Genomic DNA, 17,425 nt, shown 5'->3' with positions numbered 1-17,425 from the left:
CTCACCCCCGTCGCTTGATAGGACCTGCTGAACCACATGACCAAGGCACGATCGCCTCCGCACGTGTAAAGGTGCTGGGCTCCAAGATGGCTGCCCGGCCGCGAGGCTCGACTTCTGTATGTCACTTCCGTACCAGCGAGAAAGGCGGGCCTTTCAGCCAATGAGGCTGCAGGGCGGGCCTCGACCTTGATAGGCATTCAAATTACCCAATAGGGCGTACGAGCTAAAGCGCCTACAAACTAACGTCACGTCGAGATGCAGAGCGCCGGCAGGCGGGGCAGAGGCGGCCAAGCCAATGCGATGGCTGGGGCGGGGTCGGGCGCTCTATAAGTTGTCGATAGGCGGGCACTCCGCCCTAGATTCTAAGGATCATGTCTGCGAGTCAGGATTCTCGGTAAGAAAGGCATTTGCAAGAGCTTGCGGCTACTTACCCCGCCGCTCCCTTCCGACGGCCCCGCGGGGGGCGGGGGCGGAGGTTGAGAGGCCCATCGCCCCAAACCCGCCCAGCTGCGGGGAGCCGAGCCGGGAGGAACCGTCCGGAGGGGGGCTGGGGAAGGTCCACGGCCGCCGCCGGCGCGGAGACGCGAAAGGACAGCCTGGCCAGGGCGGGGGGCGCGAGGCTCGTCACGAGGCCTCCGCCCGAGGGGCTGCCGTACGCGGAGCCCGGGTGCTGGAGGCGAGGCGAGGTCGCGACCTCGCGTGGGGCGGCGGCGGCGCGGCCCGGAGCCGGCTGGGCTGGTTGTCGGGCAGGGCGCGCGCGTTCCGGCGGGTTCTGGCGGTACCACTTGCCCGGGCGGGGGTGCCCGGGGCTGGAGCCAGCGCCTTCCCTTCGCCGCTCTTGGAATGGGGGTCGGGGGAGGAGAAACGGGCCGTTCAGGGTGCTGGTTTTCTTGACGGCCAGGACCGAGCCTGACCCCGAGGAGCGGCCGCGGGAGGCACCGGGAGCCCACCCGGCGCCGGGCGGGCGGGTCCATTTTGCCGCACAAGCCGGGCAATTGGCAAACTGCGGATGGGCAGGTCCACTTTGCTGCGGGGGTGAGCGGCCTGAGGTATGGGAGGGCGACGCCATTGCTCGACGGGGGCGGGCGGGCTGCGGATTGTTCGATGGCGGGGGAGACGCCGCCGCCGAGTGGCGGGGCGGGTGAGCACATGGCCGCTGGAGAGGCTCCCCTCCCCCAGTCTGCTTGGCCTGTCTGTGTTGTGCAATCTCCCCCTGAGCTAACTCGGCTGGGGCTCATTGTGCGCGAGGCCGCCACCGCCCGCGGCCTCCCACATCCGGGTACTGCGGAGGGGGGGCCGGCCGGAGGGAGTGGGGGAGGGCGCGGGCGGCATGACGTGGGGGGAAGGGGACGGCCCACCCTCGGAACGCCGAGGTGAAGGGCGGGACTTCCGGTGGCCTTGGTGCCCGGGAGGAGGTGCACGCGCTTGGATCGGCCGGGCCCGGAACATGTGGGTCTGGCGGGCAGGGCCGAACCTCGGCGCCGTGGGTGTGGAGGCCCAGCCCCTGGGGCTTGGCCGGAGGGTCGCTCTGCATTGCGCCTTGATGGTCCTTTGGGAGCAGGTGGGGATTGGAGCGGGAATGGGCTGGTTGCTTCCGTGCTGTGCTCAACCAGGAAACAAAACCGATGCTTTGAATCAACAGATCCAGAGACAATGGCCCCGACGGGATGGAGCCTGAAGGCGTCATCGAGGTGAGACTAGAACCTTCTTCCATTACCCTGTCAAAGAGTGTTCTCCGCCATCCAGTCCCCACGTTACATGTCTGAAGCAAACAGGTGGCGCCTCCTTATATCGACAGTGACCTCAGTCTTCGAGAATGAAGTGTCAGGCTTGGGGGGCGGTTGGAGTGGCTGTGTGGCTTTTGTGTAAACACGTTGCTATCTTACTGAGTTTTTGTTTCTTTGCATCCTGCAGAGTAACTGGAATGAGATTGTGGATAGCTTCGATGACATGAATCTCTCCGAATCCCTCCTCCGTGGTATTTATGCCTATGGTTTTGAGAAGCCGTCTGCCATCCAGCAGCGGGCCATTCTTCCTTGTATCAAGGGTAAGAGTTGTTCTCGGGATAGATTTGGGGTAGACTGTCCCTGATCTGGATGGAGTTGGTGGTGGGCATGGCAGGCAGAGGGAAACAGCTTGTATATCCCAGCTCCTTGGTTGCTGGCTTTTTATGTCGGTACCTAGGTCATACCTTGGATACAGGGTTGGTGTTCCCACTTCACGGGCATTTTTATTTTTAACGTGTTATGTCTAGCTCAAGTGGGCGTGGAGTGAGTTAGTTCACAATGTTCAGATACCCTGGACTTTGTTGTCAGAATATCATGGTGGCAAAAGTTTGAGGCCCTTGACGCTTTTTAGAACTTTGTTTCCTTATTGATATCATGCAGTTAGGTCTCAATTGTCTGTGGGCCCATGATGGATGCACATGTAATTCTCTGTCTGCTTGCAGGTTATGATGTGATCGCCCAAGCCCAGTCTGGGACTGGGAAGACAGCTACCTTTGCCATATCTATCCTGCAGCAGATTGAGTTAGATCTAAAGGCCACTCAGGCTTTGGTTCTGGCGCCCACTCGGGAGTTGGCGCAGCAGGTAAGAGCGGCTTCTTCCCTCCTGGAATGTCCGGTGTAAGAATGATGGCAGCTGAGAGGTCAGGTGCATTTGCTGGCACGGATAGCTTCTAGAACTGTTGACTTGGGCTAATTATCAACAGTTTTTCCACCAGCAAAACTACTCCTTTACCTGATTCTCAAGCAAAGTGGGAAGGGGAGTAGAATCCAGCTGGCTGGGCAGGGTCAGCTGTTTTATGAAGAAACCCCTGGCAATGGGCAAAGAGACACCTTGTTGGTGGTGTTGCTCTTATATCAGTCAGGGGCAGAGCAGATGGCAGTCCTTTGTTCATCCTAGCTTGATGCCTGACTTGGTGGCCAAAGCTGTTTCATGCCTAGGGCACATAAAATCCAGATGCTGCCAGGCAGTGGTGGCGCATGTCTTTAACCTCAGCACTCAGGAGGCAGAGGCAGGCGGATCTCTTGAGTTCCAGGACAGGCTCCAAAGCTGCACAGAGAAACCCTGTCTTAAAAACAAACAAAAAATCCTGATGTTACTCTGTTACTAGTATTTAAACCTAGTGATTATTCTGAACCATCTGGGTGATGTAAGCAAGAAATTAAAGAATCAAAAGAGAGAGCCGTATATCCAGGTTTTTTTGGGGGGGGGTTATGTTTTGTGTATGGGCTAAGGGTGTAGCTCAGTAGTGGACCACTTACCCAGCATAAGCAAAGTCTTGGGTTCTGTGGCAGGGATGTAATAAATAAACATGTTGGGTGTGTCAGTGTGTTCATAATCCCAGCTTTTGGAATGTGATGGTAGGATGGGGGCTGTGAATTCTAAGCCATAAGAGCTGCCTGGTTTTTATTTTTAGACAGGTGGTGGTGGTGGTGGTGGTGGTGGTGATATTGATATTGGTGGTATTGGTGGTATTTATTGAACAGCTGTGTTTCAGCAGGTAAAGGGTAGAATAATTCCCATGAACTACCTGGTATAGCTCCAGCTGACATAGATGTCTCTATTTTGTGTTCAGATACAAAAGGTGGTCATGGCTTTAGGAGACTACATGGGTGCCTCTTGTCATGCCTGTATTGGGGGCACCAATGTTCGTGCTGAGGTGCAGAAGCTGCAAATGGAAGCTCCCCATATCATCGTGGGCACCCCTGGCAGGGTGTTTGATATGCTTAACCGGAGATACCTGTGTGAGTACTGCTTTCCAGTTGCGGGGTCACTTCCCCAGCTTCACTTGCTAGCATGTTAGTTTTCCGGTCCTGGAATTGAGTTGCTCTGTGATGAACCCCATGCGTGTCATCTGAGCCCAGCTTCCCTGTTGCCTTGCCCCAGGTAGTGTTCTACTCACCAGGGCTGTCGTCTGGCCTGCAGGGAGGCCTTGGGCAAAGGATCAGTCCTTAAATTCTGAGAGCAGACTGTCTTCCCTCTTGCCTTCACCCTTATCAAGAAACTTAATTAAATGTGAAGCATTTCTCTGATTATGTTTTGGTGTCTTTTCTGCCTTCTAGCCCCCAAATACATCAAGATGTTTGTACTGGATGAAGCAGACGAAATGTTAAGCCGTGGGTTCAAGGACCAGATCTATGATATATTCCAAAAACTCAACAGTAACACACAGGTAAGAAAAGCTACAGTGTTCATAGGGTAGCTGTGGCTTGGTTGTGGTGTGGGGAGTACAAACCACCCTTGGGGCTGATTCATTTTTCCCCCCACTAGGTAGTTTTGTTGTCCGCTACAATGCCCTCTGATGTCCTTGAAGTGACCAAGAAGTTCATGAGAGACCCCATTCGGATCCTTGTGAAGAAGGAAGAACTGACCCTGGAGGGTATCCGCCAATTCTACATCAATGTGGAGCGAGAGGTGGGGCCCGTGCAGGAGGCGGGCCTTGGCAGTAAGTTGTTGGGTATAGCCCCTGACTGATGTTTCCGGATCTCCAGGAGTGGAAGCTTGACACATTGTGTGACTTGTATGAAACCCTGACTATCACCCAGGCAGTAATCTTTATCAATACCAGAAGGAAGGTGGATTGGCTCACTGAGAAAATGCATGCCCGGGATTTCACCGTTTCTGCCATGGTAAGTTGTCTCAGATCTTGCTGACAGCTATGTGCATGTGAAACCCGTGCTACTTGTTACTCACATCCTTGTTTTCTAGCATGGAGATATGGACCAAAAGGAACGAGATGTGATCATGAGGGAGTTCCGGTCTGGTTCTAGCAGAGTATTAATTACCACTGACCTGTTGGTGAGTAGAGGCCAGTGTAGGGAAAGCAAGGGTGGGTCCAAGGTGATTCCCTCTCCAAGGGGCTGACTAGTGCCCTTTTCAGGAACGTAGCAACTTGGAAGAAAACTTGGCATGCCTGAGGTCTCTGGGGAACAAGGGATGCTTGTTGCCTTTGCCTGTCTTTGGCTGCCTACATGTATGCCTAGTCAGTCTGGATAGATTGTATCCTCTGACGGCTCTGTCATCTTTCTTGACCTAGGCCAGAGGCATTGATGTACAGCAGGTCTCCCTAGTCATCAATTACGACCTTCCCACCAACAGGGAAAACTACATCCACAGGTAATGAAGGTCTGAGATACCAGACTCACTCAGTGGGCTGAAACCTACATGTCATCCCTTCCCATCAATTCTTCTTTTTCCCCCTTAGAATTGGTCGTGGTGGTCGCTTTGGCCGTAAAGGTGTGGCTATTAACATGGTGACAGAAGAAGACAAAAGGACTCTTCGAGACATTGAGACATTCTACAACACCTCCATTGAAGAAATGCCCCTCAATGTTGCTGACCTCATTTGAGGGGCTGTCCTGCTACCTGGCTTAGCCAGGGTTCAGTCCTGGGGGGCTGAGGAACAGCTGGAGGGGGGAGGGAAGGGAGCCAAGGGATGGACATCTTGTTTTTGGTTTTTTTGTTTTTGGTTTTTTTTTTGTTTCTCTCTCTCTCTCTCTCTCTTTGAATAAATGTCACTTTTTGAGGCAAAAAGAAGGAACCGTGAACATTTTAGACACCCTTTTCTTTGGGGTAGGCTCTGCCCCAGGCGCCGTCTCCCCCCCCCCAAAAAAAAAAAACACTAATCCAGTTCCCTAACTTAGTCACTTGATTCTAAAGGCTTTCCTACCCCAGCCAAGTCTCCAAAAGTGTCAAGGGTCTAAAACATGTCTGGCCTCATTTGCTGGACCAAGTCTACAGGGAGAGTGCCTGCGTGAAGTCCAGGGAATTGTCCCCAGGTGAGGGGAGCAGGGGAGAGAAAATGGTAGCCATTTTTACATTGTTTTGTATAGTATTTATTGATTCAGGAAACAAACACAAAATTCTGAATAAAATGACTTGGAAACTGCCTGTTTGGGCTTCTCATTTGTCCCCTCCCACCTGCCGCTCCTGTGGATCGGCTAGAACTACATTTGTTACAATTGCCCCTACCGGTGCTTAAAAGACACTAGTGACCCGCCGTCTACAGAAAGTGTACTGCCAGTGGATACCCCTCAGATTAGTCCAAGTGTCACCTCCTGACAGCCTTGAACTAGCTAAGGAATGGGGTTAAGGAGTGCGGGAAACCTAGTTTGGTTAACAATCTTAGTGCTTGAGGTCTAACCCAGATTGAATGCTAATTGGCAATCCCCTTTGAGGGGGTAGGCAGGGCTGGTCTCAAGCTCTTGCTATCCTGGAACTACAGACCAGGCTGTCCTGCCTCTACCTCCAGTGCTGGGCTTGAAGGTAGACACAGATGGTGTTGAATTTCTCACCAATGAGGAAGGGGCCTCCTATTCCTCTGCCTTGTAAACTTGTAAAAGTAGAGCAAGTTTTGCTTAGGGAAGATCCTTGTGAGTCAACTGCTTCCTCTTTCACGTGGTAACTAACGTCCCTCCCACTCAAAAGACCACACTGCCAATCACAGCTCAATTGTGAAAACCAGTGACAAAGTGGCTGGAGCAAAGGTGTCTGAGTCAGGCTCTGGGTGGGATTATCTTATAGGAAGTGCAACTTTCATTTCCTCTTCCAAGAGAAGGCAGAGGTTATTGGGTTGAGGAAGGAACTGGTACAGCCCAGCTGGACTCTGAGCTGCTCTACCATGAGGTTCCAAGTGCCTTGCTTGGTCTTGCTGGGACTGCTTGTAGGTAAGGAGAATTGAGAGGGGGGGGGGGAGGGAGCTCCTTGGGCAGGAACCCTTGCCTTCCAGGAGTGGGAGCAGCGCCGTTGTCTGTGGTGGGGTTGCCTGGGTTGCCAACCAATCTCTTCCTGAAAGCCCAAGGAACAGGGAAAGACTGTCCTCGTAGAAAAGCTGCTACTCTCCTGCCATCCTTCACGATGACGACCACAGAAAGCACAGCCAGCCCTACGACCAGCCACAGGCCCACCACCACCAGCCACAGGCCCACCACCACCAGCCACGGAAATGTCACGGTTCATCCAACAAGTAAGAGTACCACTACCAGCTCCAGGCCCACAACCTCCACTCACAGCCCTGCCGTGACCACCAGTCATGGGAATGCCACAGTTTACCCCACCACAGACAACGGCACTGCTCCCACTCCGGGATCCACCACCGGCCCTCCCCCCGGACCACCTCCACCCTCTCCAAGTCCTCGTCCAGGCTCCGAGGGGGCTCTTGGGAACTACACGTGGATGAACGGCTCCCAGCCCTGTGTCCGGCTTCAAGCACAAATTCAAATTCGAATCCTGTACCCGACCCAGGGTGGAGGAAAGGTAAAGCTAAGGTAGTGGGGCTTAGGGGGCAAGAGGCCAGTCCCGTGGTGGTTCAGGGGGAGGAGGAAGAGCGGAGAGAGATAAAAACATTGCAGGGCACAGACTCGCTGTTCTCTCACTTCTGTAGGCCTGGGGCATCTCGACACTGAATCCCAACAAAACCAAGGTCCAGGGCGGCTGTGACAGTGCCGAGTCCCACCTGCCTCTCTCATTTCCTTACGGGCAGCTCACCTTTGGATTCAAACAGGTAGACAGCTTTTGTCTTCATCCTTGACTCTCCCATGCCCCATACCCACACCTCGTAAGCCTCCCTTCTTGCCCTGTGGACATGAAGCCACTGCCATTGTCCCTGCTGCTCTCTCTGATCCTTTTGTTCACCTCAAGGACCTGGAGCAGAGCCCGAGTATATACCTCAACTACATGGCAGTGGAATACAACGTGTCCTTTCCACAGGCAGCACGTGAGTAACCTTCCCTTCTCCTTACACACTAGCTAGTGGGGGAAGAGGGGACACTCGGGAGTTGGGAGTGGACTGGATTTGACTCTTCATTACTAACTTCTTCAGAGTGGACATTCTCAGCTCAGAATTCATCTCTTCGAGAGCTCCAAGCTCCTCTGGGCCAAAGCTTCTGTTGCAGAAATACAAGCATAGTTCTTTCTCCAGCTGTTCACCTTGACCTGCTCTCCCTGAGGCTACAGGCTGCTCAGCTGCCCAACACAGGACACTTGGGGCCATGTAAGACTTCCCACAAGTTTCCCACTGCACAGGAAGCCTCTTCCCCAGAGCTCTCTTTCCACACCCTAGTCTCCTCCCCAGGACTACCTAGTCCTCCTTCCCTTACTGCTCTAAACTATGGGGTTGAGCTCCTCATCAAGCTCCTCCCACCTTTAGGCCCCCACCACTGCAGCAACTCCTGATCACCCCATCTTTCCACCAGGTTTCTCCTGCGCCAGCGACCAATCCCTCTTGCTCCCTCTCATCATTGGCCTGGTCCTCCTTGGCCTCCTCGCCCTGGTGCTCATTGCCTTCTGTGTAACCCGGAGACGACAATCAGCCTACCAGCCTCTCTGAGCATTTGCTCCAATCCACTCCGGGCCACCAAGGAGCACCCTCATTTCTTCAATGTGCACCTGACTCAACGAAGTTCTTCTCCTTTCCTGTCTTTAAGAACAAAATTAGAGATTTTGTAATGGGGGGTTAATAAACAGGAACCGTGTCCCATTCCTGCTCACAAAAGGAGCATGAAAACTTAAGAAATCTGTGTCCTTGTTCCCTTGCCATGCCAGAGTTAACAGCCACGAGTTTCTTGTCATGTGCCTTCCTGGTTGAGTCACCAGGGGACAGCTGGCAAGAAGGGATGTGAGTCCCAGAGTGCCCGAATGCCTTCATGGTTCAGCCTTCGGTGTCTGGCAGAGCAGCTGGGGACTCCTCCAGAACTCCCTCCCCCTGCTGGGGCCAGTGGCTACCCATCCCCTTAACACAACGCATTGCCCATCCTGGCCTGACCCTCTGTCCAGCCGGAGGTGCAACACAGGCCAAGTGAGTAGGTGGCTGTGTAATTTCATTTTCAAGGGGTGATGCCAGGGGCTACTGAGCAACGAGAGTCCCTGGCCACTGTGGCCAGGGCTAGATTCACTCAAGAGCCCACTGCGAAGAAATGCACCAACCTTGGAAGCAGTGGGTGCTCTAGGAACAACTCGAGGCCCAGCAAACACACCCTTGATGCCTGGGTACCAGAGGGCGAGGGGGTGGTGCCACTTGCAGGACAGACCATGTCCAGATTCTAAAAGGGACTTCCAGATAGCCACCCACTGTACCGACATCAAGTCTAAGCCCTACTATTTTGGGTTTTTTTTGAGACAGGGTTTCTCTGTGTAGCCTTGGCTGGCCTGGAACTCACTTGGTAGCCCAGGCTGGCCTTGAAATCACCAAGATCCGACTGCCTCTGCCTCCAGCGCTAGGATTAAAGGCGTGCACCACCACCGCCAGACAAGTTCTACTATTTATAGTAGGGCATAGCGCATCCAATGGGAGTCAAGGATGGGTGCCCTTCCAGTTGTAAGAGCCTCATGCGGCTCTAGAAGTTCTTGGGGGGCTGGAGCCCTACCCAGCTGAGAGGTACCTGTGGCAGCCCCCGGCCAGCACCGCCCCTCCAAGAACAAGGGGCAGGGAAACTAGGCGTGCCCTAAGCCCGAGGGCCGGGTGTACATGCAGAGAGTGAACCGAGAGCGCTGTCCGGGCGCTGGGGTGCAGCATGGAGTGCCCCTTCCCAAGCAGGAGCTACTGGGGACCCTCGGCCTGCGCCCTCCGGACCATCGCCAGCGTTCTCGCCTGGACGCGTCCGGGGCCGCTCTCTGGTTCGCTCCTGTTGCGCCGGACGGGCATCTTCCAACACCCGGGCAAAGCACGGGAAGAAGCGGGGCCAGCGGGGACGCCCAGCTCAGAACGGCCGCGTCCTGGTGCCATTCCCTCCGGGGAGACCCGGAGGAGGAGAGAAGGGAGCCGCAGCGCCCCCGCTAGCGCCATTTTGAAGGCTCGGACTCTTTCCCTCCCCAACTTCAAACACAAAGTTGGCCGGGCGAGGACAAGATGGCGCGTCCGCAGGGGGGACGGCGGGAGGCGGAGGGACGAACCTCCCCTGCGGGACGCTTAGCGGCCACAAAAGCGCGGAAGTGCGAGCGGCGCAGGCGCCCGGCTCGGCCACGCGCTCCAGAGCGGGCGTCAGGGCGCGTGCGTGGCCCAGCCTGCGGCCGGGGCCGGGACGGCGCGGGAGGGGGCGGGGCCCCGGGCGGAGCGCGCATGCGCGGCGGCGGCGCTCAATGGCGGGGCGAGCCGGCCTGGCGGAAGCCACCGTTCCAACATGGCGGCCGAGGCGGACGGGCTGTTCCGACGGGTGCTGGTGCCGATTCTTCTGCCTGAGAAGTGCTACGACCAACTCTTCGTCCAGTGGGACCTGCTTCACGGTAAGTTTCATTCAGCCCTCCGGGTCTGGACGAGCAGCCCGGGGCCGTGAGCTGGCGCGGGTCGCCTAGTGCCACGCGAAGCTGGGCGGAAGGCGCGTCTGAAGAGGGCGGAAGTGTCCTGGGCCCTGCCTAGGGAAGGTGCCATATTTGGGCATGAGGGGGGAGTCGCCCGAAAAGAGAGTTAAATGTCTGCCTTGCCGCCTGCAAAGTCGGTGCTCTCGCCGCCCGCCTTCCTAGGCCGGGGATCGAACCCAGGACCTCGGGCGCATACGGCGACCACTGTGCCGCCCGCGCTCTGTCCCCAGCCTGGAAGACTCACATTGTATAAAGCAAAGCTCAGATCCCAGCCGGGCGTGTGGACAGACCTCTCCTCCTCCCAACCCTGAACTGACAGGCAGACGCGATGCCTTTTTTTTTTTTGAGATGCTTTCCCACCCGGTGCTGACTTCCAGAACCCGCTGTGGCGCACAGGCTGCCCTTGAACTGGCAGCAGGCCTTCCTGGGCCACCAGTGCTGGGGTGAGCTGTCTCATCCCACAAGCTCCCTTTCTTCACCCGGCAAGTCCACGGCCAAGGGCTACCCCAGCCCCAGATAAGGCTTTGATAAGGCTTCCCGTATCATGTCAGGTCATGTGCTCGGAGGACACGGCTCTAGACGGTTTGCAATCAATCGTCAGACTCCCTGCTGGCCGAATTCCATCCAGGTCAAGAATTCAGTGACAGAGAAACTGCCAGGAATAGTGCGGCCGCCGCCCACACCTTTAATCCCAGCACTTGGGAGGCAGGGGCAGGAAGGAGCTCTGAGTTCAAGGACTGCCAGGACTACACAGAGAAACCTTGTCTCGGAAAACCAAAATAAATGATAGAGATACTGGATGAACAGGGATAAAAGCAAGCCCTGGAAGAGTAGGCTTGGCCACTGCATAAGGGCCAGGAAGAACCAGAAGGTTCAGGAATGTGTGCTGTCGAGATTTGTCTTTGGAAGGAGACCATTTGCAGTGGCTTACTGAGGAGAGAGAGAAGGGTCAGGGAACCCTGGAGCAGTGCCTGTGTGACTGAAGGCAGTGGCAGTCATGTATGTATGTGTATGTGAGCCCGTGACGGCAGGGGCATGAAGATGCCAGAGGCACAAGGTATCACCGTTCGGAACTGGAATTACAGGCAGTTGTGAGCCGCTGAACATGGGCGCTGGAATTTGAACTCGGACCCCCTGAAAGAGCAGTAGGTGCTCCTAACGATTAAGCCATTTCTCCAGCCCCATATTTTTATAGTTCATTCTTGTTGTGTGCCTCGACTTATGCATGCTCAGGTTATCAGACTTAGCAACAGAGCCATATTGCTGGTAGAATAATTTGTTTGTTTTCTGTGCATTGGTGTTTTCCTGCATGTATGTGACGGCGCCAGATCTCTGGAACTGGAGTTACAGTGAAGTCTATGTGGGTTCTGGGAATTGAACCTGGGACCTCTGGAAGAGCAGTCAATGCTTTTAACCACTGAGCCAGCTCTCCAGCCCCTTATTTTTATTTTTTTGAGACAGGGTCTCTCTACAGAGCTCTGGCTGTCTTGTTTTTTGTTTTTGAGACAGGGTTTCTCTGTGTAGCTTTGGAACCTTTCATAACTCACTCTGTGGCCCAGGCTGGCCTCAAACTCACAGAAATCCACCTGGCTCTGCCTCCGAGTGCGCCACCAATGCCCAACGCCACCAATGCCCAATGCTCTGGCAATCTTTGAATTCACAGAGATCTGTCTGCCTGGGATTAAAGGTGTGTGCCACCACACCTGGCAATAGTTTTTAAGTATTTCAGACAGAGTCTCGCTATGTAATCCTGGCTGGCCTTGAACTCAGATATTAAAAAGATTAAACGCATGTACCATAACACAGCCTTTTTAAGATATATTTATTATGTATACAGTGCAGTGTTCTGCCTGCGTGTGTCCCTGCAGGCCAGAAGAGGGCACCAGATCTCATTATATATGGCTGTGAGCCACCATGTGGTTGCTGGGAATTGAACTCAGGACCTCTGGAAGAGCAGTCAGTGCTTTTAACCTCTGAGCCATCTCTCCAGCCCCTAATGACTTTCTAAAAAGACAATTTCTTGGTACTTCCCCCCCCCCCCCCAGACAGGGTTTCTCTGTGTAGCTTTGGAGCCTTTCCCGGATCTCACTCTGTAGCCCAGGCTGGCCTGGAACTCAGAGATCCACCTGACTTTGCCTCCCGAGTGCCTGGATTAAAGGCGCGCTCCTCCATCGCCGCCCGGCTCTTAGTACATTTTTATTAGAGGGCTCATGCATGGAAGTCAGAAGAGAGTCCTGGAATGGATTCTCTCCTCCGTCTGCCATGTGGATCCCGGGGTGAACTCAGGTCATTAGCTCTCTTGTCAGGCCTAAAACAGACGATTTCCACGTGTGTTATAGGAAAGGGGGTGGAGCAGGAGGGAAGGCAGCAGTTGGCCCCCTCGTTTCCACCCTCCCCAGAGAGACTTACTGCTGTGGTGGCCATGCCAAGGGGGAGGGGAGGGGAACAGCTCACAGAGCACTTCAGACCCTCACCTGGGTTCCAGAGGCCTCTGCTCACTTTCTTCTCTTCTCTCAGTTCCCTGCCTCAAGATTCTCCTCAGCAAAGGCCTTGGGCTGGGCATCGTGGCCGGGTCACTTCTGGGTACGTACAGTTCCTTCTTTGTGTCAGAGTAAAGGTGGAGGTGTTGAGAGGCGGATGCCAAGGGCTGGGGCCAGGCTGCTCTTCCTCCTCAGCCGTGCCCTTCTCCCCCAGTAAAGCTGCCCCAGATACTTAAGATCCTGGGAGCCAAGAGTGCCGAGGGACTGAGTCTCCAGGCCGTGATGCTAGAGCTAGTGGCGCTGACGGGAACTGTGGTCTACAGCATCACCAACAACTTCCCCTTCAGGTGAGGGCCCCACTCCTCCTCCCCAAGGCCAAATGCCCACAATTCTTTTCTTATTATAGTTACTTATTTATCGGGGGGGGGGGGGGGGGGGCAGAGAACAACTTGTAGGAATTGGTTCTCTCCTTCCAGTGTGTGGATCCTGGGGCTGGAAGGCAGGTGGTCAGGCTTGGAGGCAAGCACCTTCACCTGCTGACCTACTTGACCAGCCCTAGTGCCCACAGCTCTCACAAGGGTGAAGAACACTTCAGCCCTTCCAGAAGTTCCGCACACCCGAGTGGTGGTGACGTGAGCACTCTCTGAATGAGCCAGGCCTGATGGATGGGCTATGGAGGCTTGCCTGCCTCTTTCCAGGCCCGCCTTTTCCCCTCCCCACTCTTGACTCTGCAGCTCTTGGGGTGAAGCACTGTTCCTGACCCTCCAGACAGTCACCATCGGCTTCCTGGTCATGCACTACAGAGGAGAGACCGTGAAAGGTGCCGGGGCGTGGCTGGAGAGCAGGCATTGGACCTTGGGACTCTTGTGGGACGCGGGAGGCTCAAGAGGGCCCTTGTCTCCCTGACCCCCAGGAGTCGCTTTCCTCGCCTGCTACGCGATGCTCCTGCTGGCGCTGCTCTCGCCACTCACACCTCTGGCTCTAGTCACCCTGCTCCAGGCCTCCAATGTCCCTGCCGTGGTGGCGGGGAAGGTGGGTGCTGGGAAGGGAACGGATGCATGTGTGGGAGGGGCAGGGTGGAGCCTCCGAGTATGGAGTGTTAGTCTGCAGGGAGGGAGGGAGGGGGTTGGTGGTGGGAACCCAGCGAGTGTTCAGATGACAGACCAGAAGTACCAACTTCTCCTCCAGTTGCTGCAGGCAGTCACCAACTACCGAAACGGGCACACGGGCCAGCTCTCGGCCATCACAGTGTTCATGCTGTTTGGGGGCGCCTTGGCCCGCATCTTCACTTCGGTTCAGGTGAGTGCACCTTCTGCCCTCTAGAGGGCACTCAAACCTCACTCGAGGCTGAGTCGGAAGCCTCTCCCTCGGGAGCCTTTCTAGGTCTGTGTTGTCTTTCCCAACAGGAAACTGGAGACCCGCTCATGGCTGGCATCTTTGTGGTCTCCTCCCTCTGCAATGGTCTCATTGCTGCCCAGGTCCTCTTCTACTGGAACGCAAAGCCTCCCCACAAACAGAAAAAGGAGCAATAGTGTGGAGCCAGCATCCAGAAGCATTCCATTTCCACCATCCACTCAACTATCTTCCTCCATTCCTCAACTGCACTTCCTGAGCCAGGGTTTGTGTAAACACTGATTTCACCAACTGGCTGAGGTGCCTCCCTGGAAGCAGCTGTTTTCTTACCGGACGGAGCAGAAGCTTGCCTTGTCCACTTACCTTCCTTCTGGACGGGGGGGGACAGAGCCTGGACAGATGTGGTTGTGAGCTTGTGGCTGCTTCCCTTTGCCCCCTGGCTGGGACAATCTATTGGACCCCGATTCTGGAGGTGGGGGAGGGGAGAATGACTCAGATAAGGGCCTCAGGGTGGGGTGGGGAGGCTCCTGCTGGGGCAGGTCCAGAGGAAGGGTGGAGAGGCAGGGGTTGCTGTAGTGGTGAGCGTAAAGATGGGCAGGCAATAAAGACTCGGAGACGTACTTTGATTGTACAAAATTGTGTATTGTGCTTTTGTGCATTCTGGTTCTGTGAGAGACTTGTAGGCCTCTGACGTGGGAAGGGGTGGCTCTGTGGAGTTGGCCCTGAATGCCTCTGCCAGTTAAAGGTGGGTTACAGACAGGGGGCACCAGCAAGGGAAGTACTGTATGGGGTGGTGGAGCCTGGGGATAGGTAGGTGGGAAAAGAGGGCATCAGCTCCCCCTGGAGCCGAGGATCACTCGGAGGGAGGGAGCTCGGCGAGGGGGCCTCCGGTCTACAGTGGGAAGAGCTGTAACGAGAAACATGAGGTTTGAAGGTTACATTTCCACGATGAAGAGACTGGGCAGGGTCCCCAACTCTCAGGATTCTGGTCTGACCAGTTTGCAGCAAACAGGGTTAGAATTTGCTACTCAGCCAGCCATGCTGGGCACAGCAGGCACGGAACAAGACCCTAAGATGGCTTAAAGAGCAAGGCAGTTCTGTCGGGGCACGCTCGGAGCTGTCTTGCGTGCTGCACGCTCTTGGGGCGGCAGGCCAGGAGGGAGCAACAGGATGGGCTTGGCCTCTCCTTGCCCCGGGGGCTGGGAGAGGAAGCCGGGTCACACAAGGGCCATCAGCAAGGGGGAGACTGACATTCAGAGGTGGAAGACATTAGGCTGAGAGGGACAGGCCTCTGTCCTGAACTCTGATGCCTCGCACCCAACCTCAGCCTGCTGGGCTTCTGCTAAGATGGATGGGGTCCTCCCAACTTAGCCCTCCGGCCTCCATCCCTACCCAGCCTTCAGGAAGAGGGTGGTGCGGGGTGGTGGTGGGGCACAATCGGACACTCACGCGTAACTGCCGGGCAGGTAGGCTGTCGAATAGTTGGGGGGCTGGTACCCAAAGCCTCTGCTCCCTTGGGTAGTTGTGTACCCTGGCCCCCAGTGCGGGCCACCACAGGCCAGGCCTCCTCCTCCCTGGCTGAAGTGGACGGACCCGGTGCCCGAGTTCTTGCTCTTGCGCCGAGGCCGGTACTTGTAGTCGGGGTAGTCGCGTAGGTGGCGGGCTCGGAGACGCTTGGCCTCCTCCACGAAGGGACGCTTCTCCTCGTCGCCCAGCAGCTTCCACTGCGCTCCCAGGCGCTTCGAGATCTCCGAGTTGTGCAGCTTGGGGTTCTGCTGCGCCATCTGGCGGCGTTGAATAGAGCTCCACACCATGAAGGCGTTCATGGGCCGCTTCACCTTCTCCTGCTGCGGAAGCCCTCCGGACGCTGCGGGGCTCCCGGCACCCTCCTGCTCCTGGGGTCCCAAGGGCAAAGAGGCTGTGGGAACCGGGGGCTCCACGGCCCAAGTCTGGGCTTGTGAGGAGCCGGGCAGCGCCATGGGTTGAGGATAAAGCGTCTTGGAGAGGGCGTCTTGAGTGCCCTCCTCCCAGAGTGAAGACTGGCCTCTGAGAATTTGGGTTAAGAATCTTCTGTCTGGAGTCCTTAAATCGAACCTTTGCTCTCGGGGATGGATTCACCCCCTCTGGAAAGCTGAACGCAGAGTCCTCCTTGTCTGCCCCCTGCCTGGAGAGGTGCTGTTCTCAAGTACCTGCAGTCCCTCTCCCTACCCTCTGCGGCGGGCGGGCAGCGGCGGGCAGCGGCGGGCAGCGGCGGGCCGGAGTCTTCCTTCGGTGGAGGCTGCAACTCTGGCTCTGCGAGCCTCTTGGGCTCCGAAGTTGCCACAGCTGCCAGGAGCGTGCCCAGGTGCCACAGACCGGTTCCCCACCTGTGCTCAGCCTCTATGAACCGGCTTTGAAAGCCCGACTCCTCCCCCAATCCCTCCCAGAGGCTGTGCTTCCTCGGCAAACCCAAGTGTCCTGTTATTTGCTGCCCAGACACCTCCCCTGGGGCACCACGCCCCTCTCCACCCAAGGTCTGGATGTCAGGCTAATGGCCCCAGTGGCTACAATTGTCTACCCAAGCACCAGCAATTTAAAGCAAATTCCTTCCCAAGCTTGGGCATCAAATGCCCTCAGGGTCAACCAAACTGGAAGACCTTAGGAGATCTCACACCCTGCTCAGCCTTTTCCGGTGTCTGCTGATCTTCAAACCCTGACCTGCCCCAGAGGTAAGAAACTAAGAAGACAGGCCATTTTTGTTTTGAGTCATTCCAACAGGCGCCTGGGTGGGTGAGAACACTCAAGCCACTTCCAGCCCTGAGATTTCCCCACTGCCACTCGATTATGGCAAGTTTCATCTTTCAACCTAAACCAGGAGGAGGGAGCCAAAGAACTCTGGACCTAGAGGTACACACTTTTAAAAAAACGGGATCTTGGGATTTTCAGAAAGCTGATGGGAGGGGCACAAGTGCTACTCTCTGCAGTGTCGAGGTCAGAGGACAACTCCCACAAGTCTATTCTCTCCTTCGGGGTCTCCAAGTGAAGAGGAAGAGGCTACCTCGGGGGCCCAGCTCAGGTCCTGACTTGGCAGGGAGCACCCTTGGTTGTTGTTTTGTTTTTAGAGACAGGGTTTCTTGTTGTAGCCTTGCTGTCCTGGAACTCTGTAGACCAGGCTAGCCTTGAACTCACTGCCTCTGCCTCCTGAGTGCTGGGTTAAAGGTGCGCACCACCATGGCCCGGCCTCCTGAGCTATCTTTACTGCCCTGGTACATCCTTTTTTTTTCAAATGTAGACTAGGCTGGCCTTGAGCTACC

At 55.8% G+C, this 17,425-nt stretch overlaps 4 protein-coding genes and 3 non-coding genes across 11 annotated transcripts; 6 read left to right on the top strand and 1 right to left on the bottom strand.

The window, feature by feature from the left end:
* The first annotated feature begins 254 nt into the window (after nt 1-254).
* On the top strand, nt 255-5,612 carry Eif4a1 (eukaryotic translation initiation factor 4A1). The gene is made up of 11 exons (XM_028869459.2): nt 255-394; nt 1,643-1,691; nt 1,915-2,047; nt 2,450-2,589; nt 3,581-3,749; nt 4,068-4,177; nt 4,276-4,419; nt 4,497-4,634; nt 4,714-4,803; nt 5,042-5,121; nt 5,210-5,612. The coding sequence occupies exons 1-11, from the start codon at nt 372-374 to the stop codon at nt 5,352-5,354; spliced, it is 1,221 nt and encodes a 406-aa protein (XP_028725292.1). The 5' UTR covers nt 255-371; the 3' UTR covers nt 5,355-5,612.
* On the top strand, nt 2,811-2,954 carry LOC114693254. Its single transcript, XR_003734519.1, has one exon. It is a non-coding gene; the product is annotated as a small nucleolar RNA SNORA48 (small nucleolar RNA).
* Nucleotides 3,832-3,971, top strand: LOC114693257. The gene has a single exon (XR_003734522.1). It is a non-coding gene; the product is annotated as a small nucleolar RNA SNORD10 (small nucleolar RNA).
* Nucleotides 4,839-4,980, top strand: LOC114693253. The gene has a single exon (XR_003734518.1). It is a non-coding gene; the product is annotated as a small nucleolar RNA SNORA67 (small nucleolar RNA).
* A 94-nt stretch (nt 5,613-5,706) lies between the features above and the next one.
* Nucleotides 5,707-8,518, top strand: Cd68 (CD68 molecule). Of its 3 annotated transcripts, none has more exons than XM_037201065.1 (7): nt 5,707-6,671; nt 6,800-6,970; nt 7,067-7,260; nt 7,388-7,507; nt 7,645-7,720; nt 7,826-7,996; nt 8,199-8,518. In XM_037201065.1, exons 1-7 carry the CDS (start codon nt 6,626-6,628, stop codon nt 8,330-8,332), a joined length of 912 nt encoding a protein of 303 aa, XP_037056960.1. In that variant the 5' UTR covers nt 5,707-6,625; the 3' UTR covers nt 8,333-8,518. The 3 variants fall into 3 exon arrangements, with proteins under 3 accessions (XP_037056960.1, XP_037056959.1, XP_028725290.1); XM_037201064.1 differs by having other exon boundaries at nt 7,052-7,260; XM_028869457.2 differs by having other exon boundaries at nt 6,800-7,260.
* Nucleotides 8,519-10,055: 1,537 nt separating this feature from the next.
* Nucleotides 10,056-14,768, top strand: Mpdu1 (mannose-P-dolichol utilization defect 1). Of its 3 annotated transcripts, none has more exons than XM_037201068.1 (7): nt 10,056-10,224; nt 12,817-12,882; nt 12,994-13,126; nt 13,478-13,599; nt 13,693-13,811; nt 13,968-14,078; nt 14,186-14,590. In XM_037201068.1, exons 4-7 carry the CDS (start codon nt 13,572-13,574, stop codon nt 14,309-14,311), a joined length of 384 nt encoding a protein of 127 aa, XP_037056963.1. In that variant the 5' UTR covers nt 10,056-10,224; nt 12,817-12,882; nt 12,994-13,126; nt 13,478-13,571; the 3' UTR covers nt 14,312-14,590. The 3 variants fall into 3 exon arrangements, with proteins under 3 accessions (XP_037056963.1, XP_037056962.1, XP_028725285.1); XM_028869452.2 differs by having other exon boundaries at nt 10,061-10,224; nt 13,514-13,599; XM_037201067.1 differs by lacking the exon at nt 13,478-13,599 and having other exon boundaries at nt 10,059-10,224; nt 14,186-14,768.
* Nucleotides 14,754-17,256, bottom strand: Sox15 (SRY-box transcription factor 15). The gene is made up of 2 exons (XM_028869453.2): nt 15,582-17,256; nt 14,754-15,039 (listed from the first exon to the last, which is right to left on the bottom strand). The coding sequence occupies exons 1-2, from the start codon at nt 16,109-16,111 to the stop codon at nt 14,883-14,885; spliced, it is 687 nt and encodes a 228-aa protein (XP_028725286.1). The 5' UTR covers nt 16,112-17,256; the 3' UTR covers nt 14,754-14,882.
* Nucleotides 17,257-17,425: the final 169 nt, after the last annotated feature.

The sequence above is a fragment of the Peromyscus leucopus genome, chromosome 8b, assembly GCF_004664715.2.
Source record: "Peromyscus leucopus breed LL Stock chromosome 8b, UCI_PerLeu_2.1, whole genome shotgun sequence".
In the NCBI taxonomy this organism is placed as follows: Eukaryota; Metazoa; Chordata; class Mammalia; order Rodentia; family Cricetidae; genus Peromyscus; species Peromyscus leucopus.
This window is presented reverse-complemented; position numbering and strand designations above follow the sequence as displayed.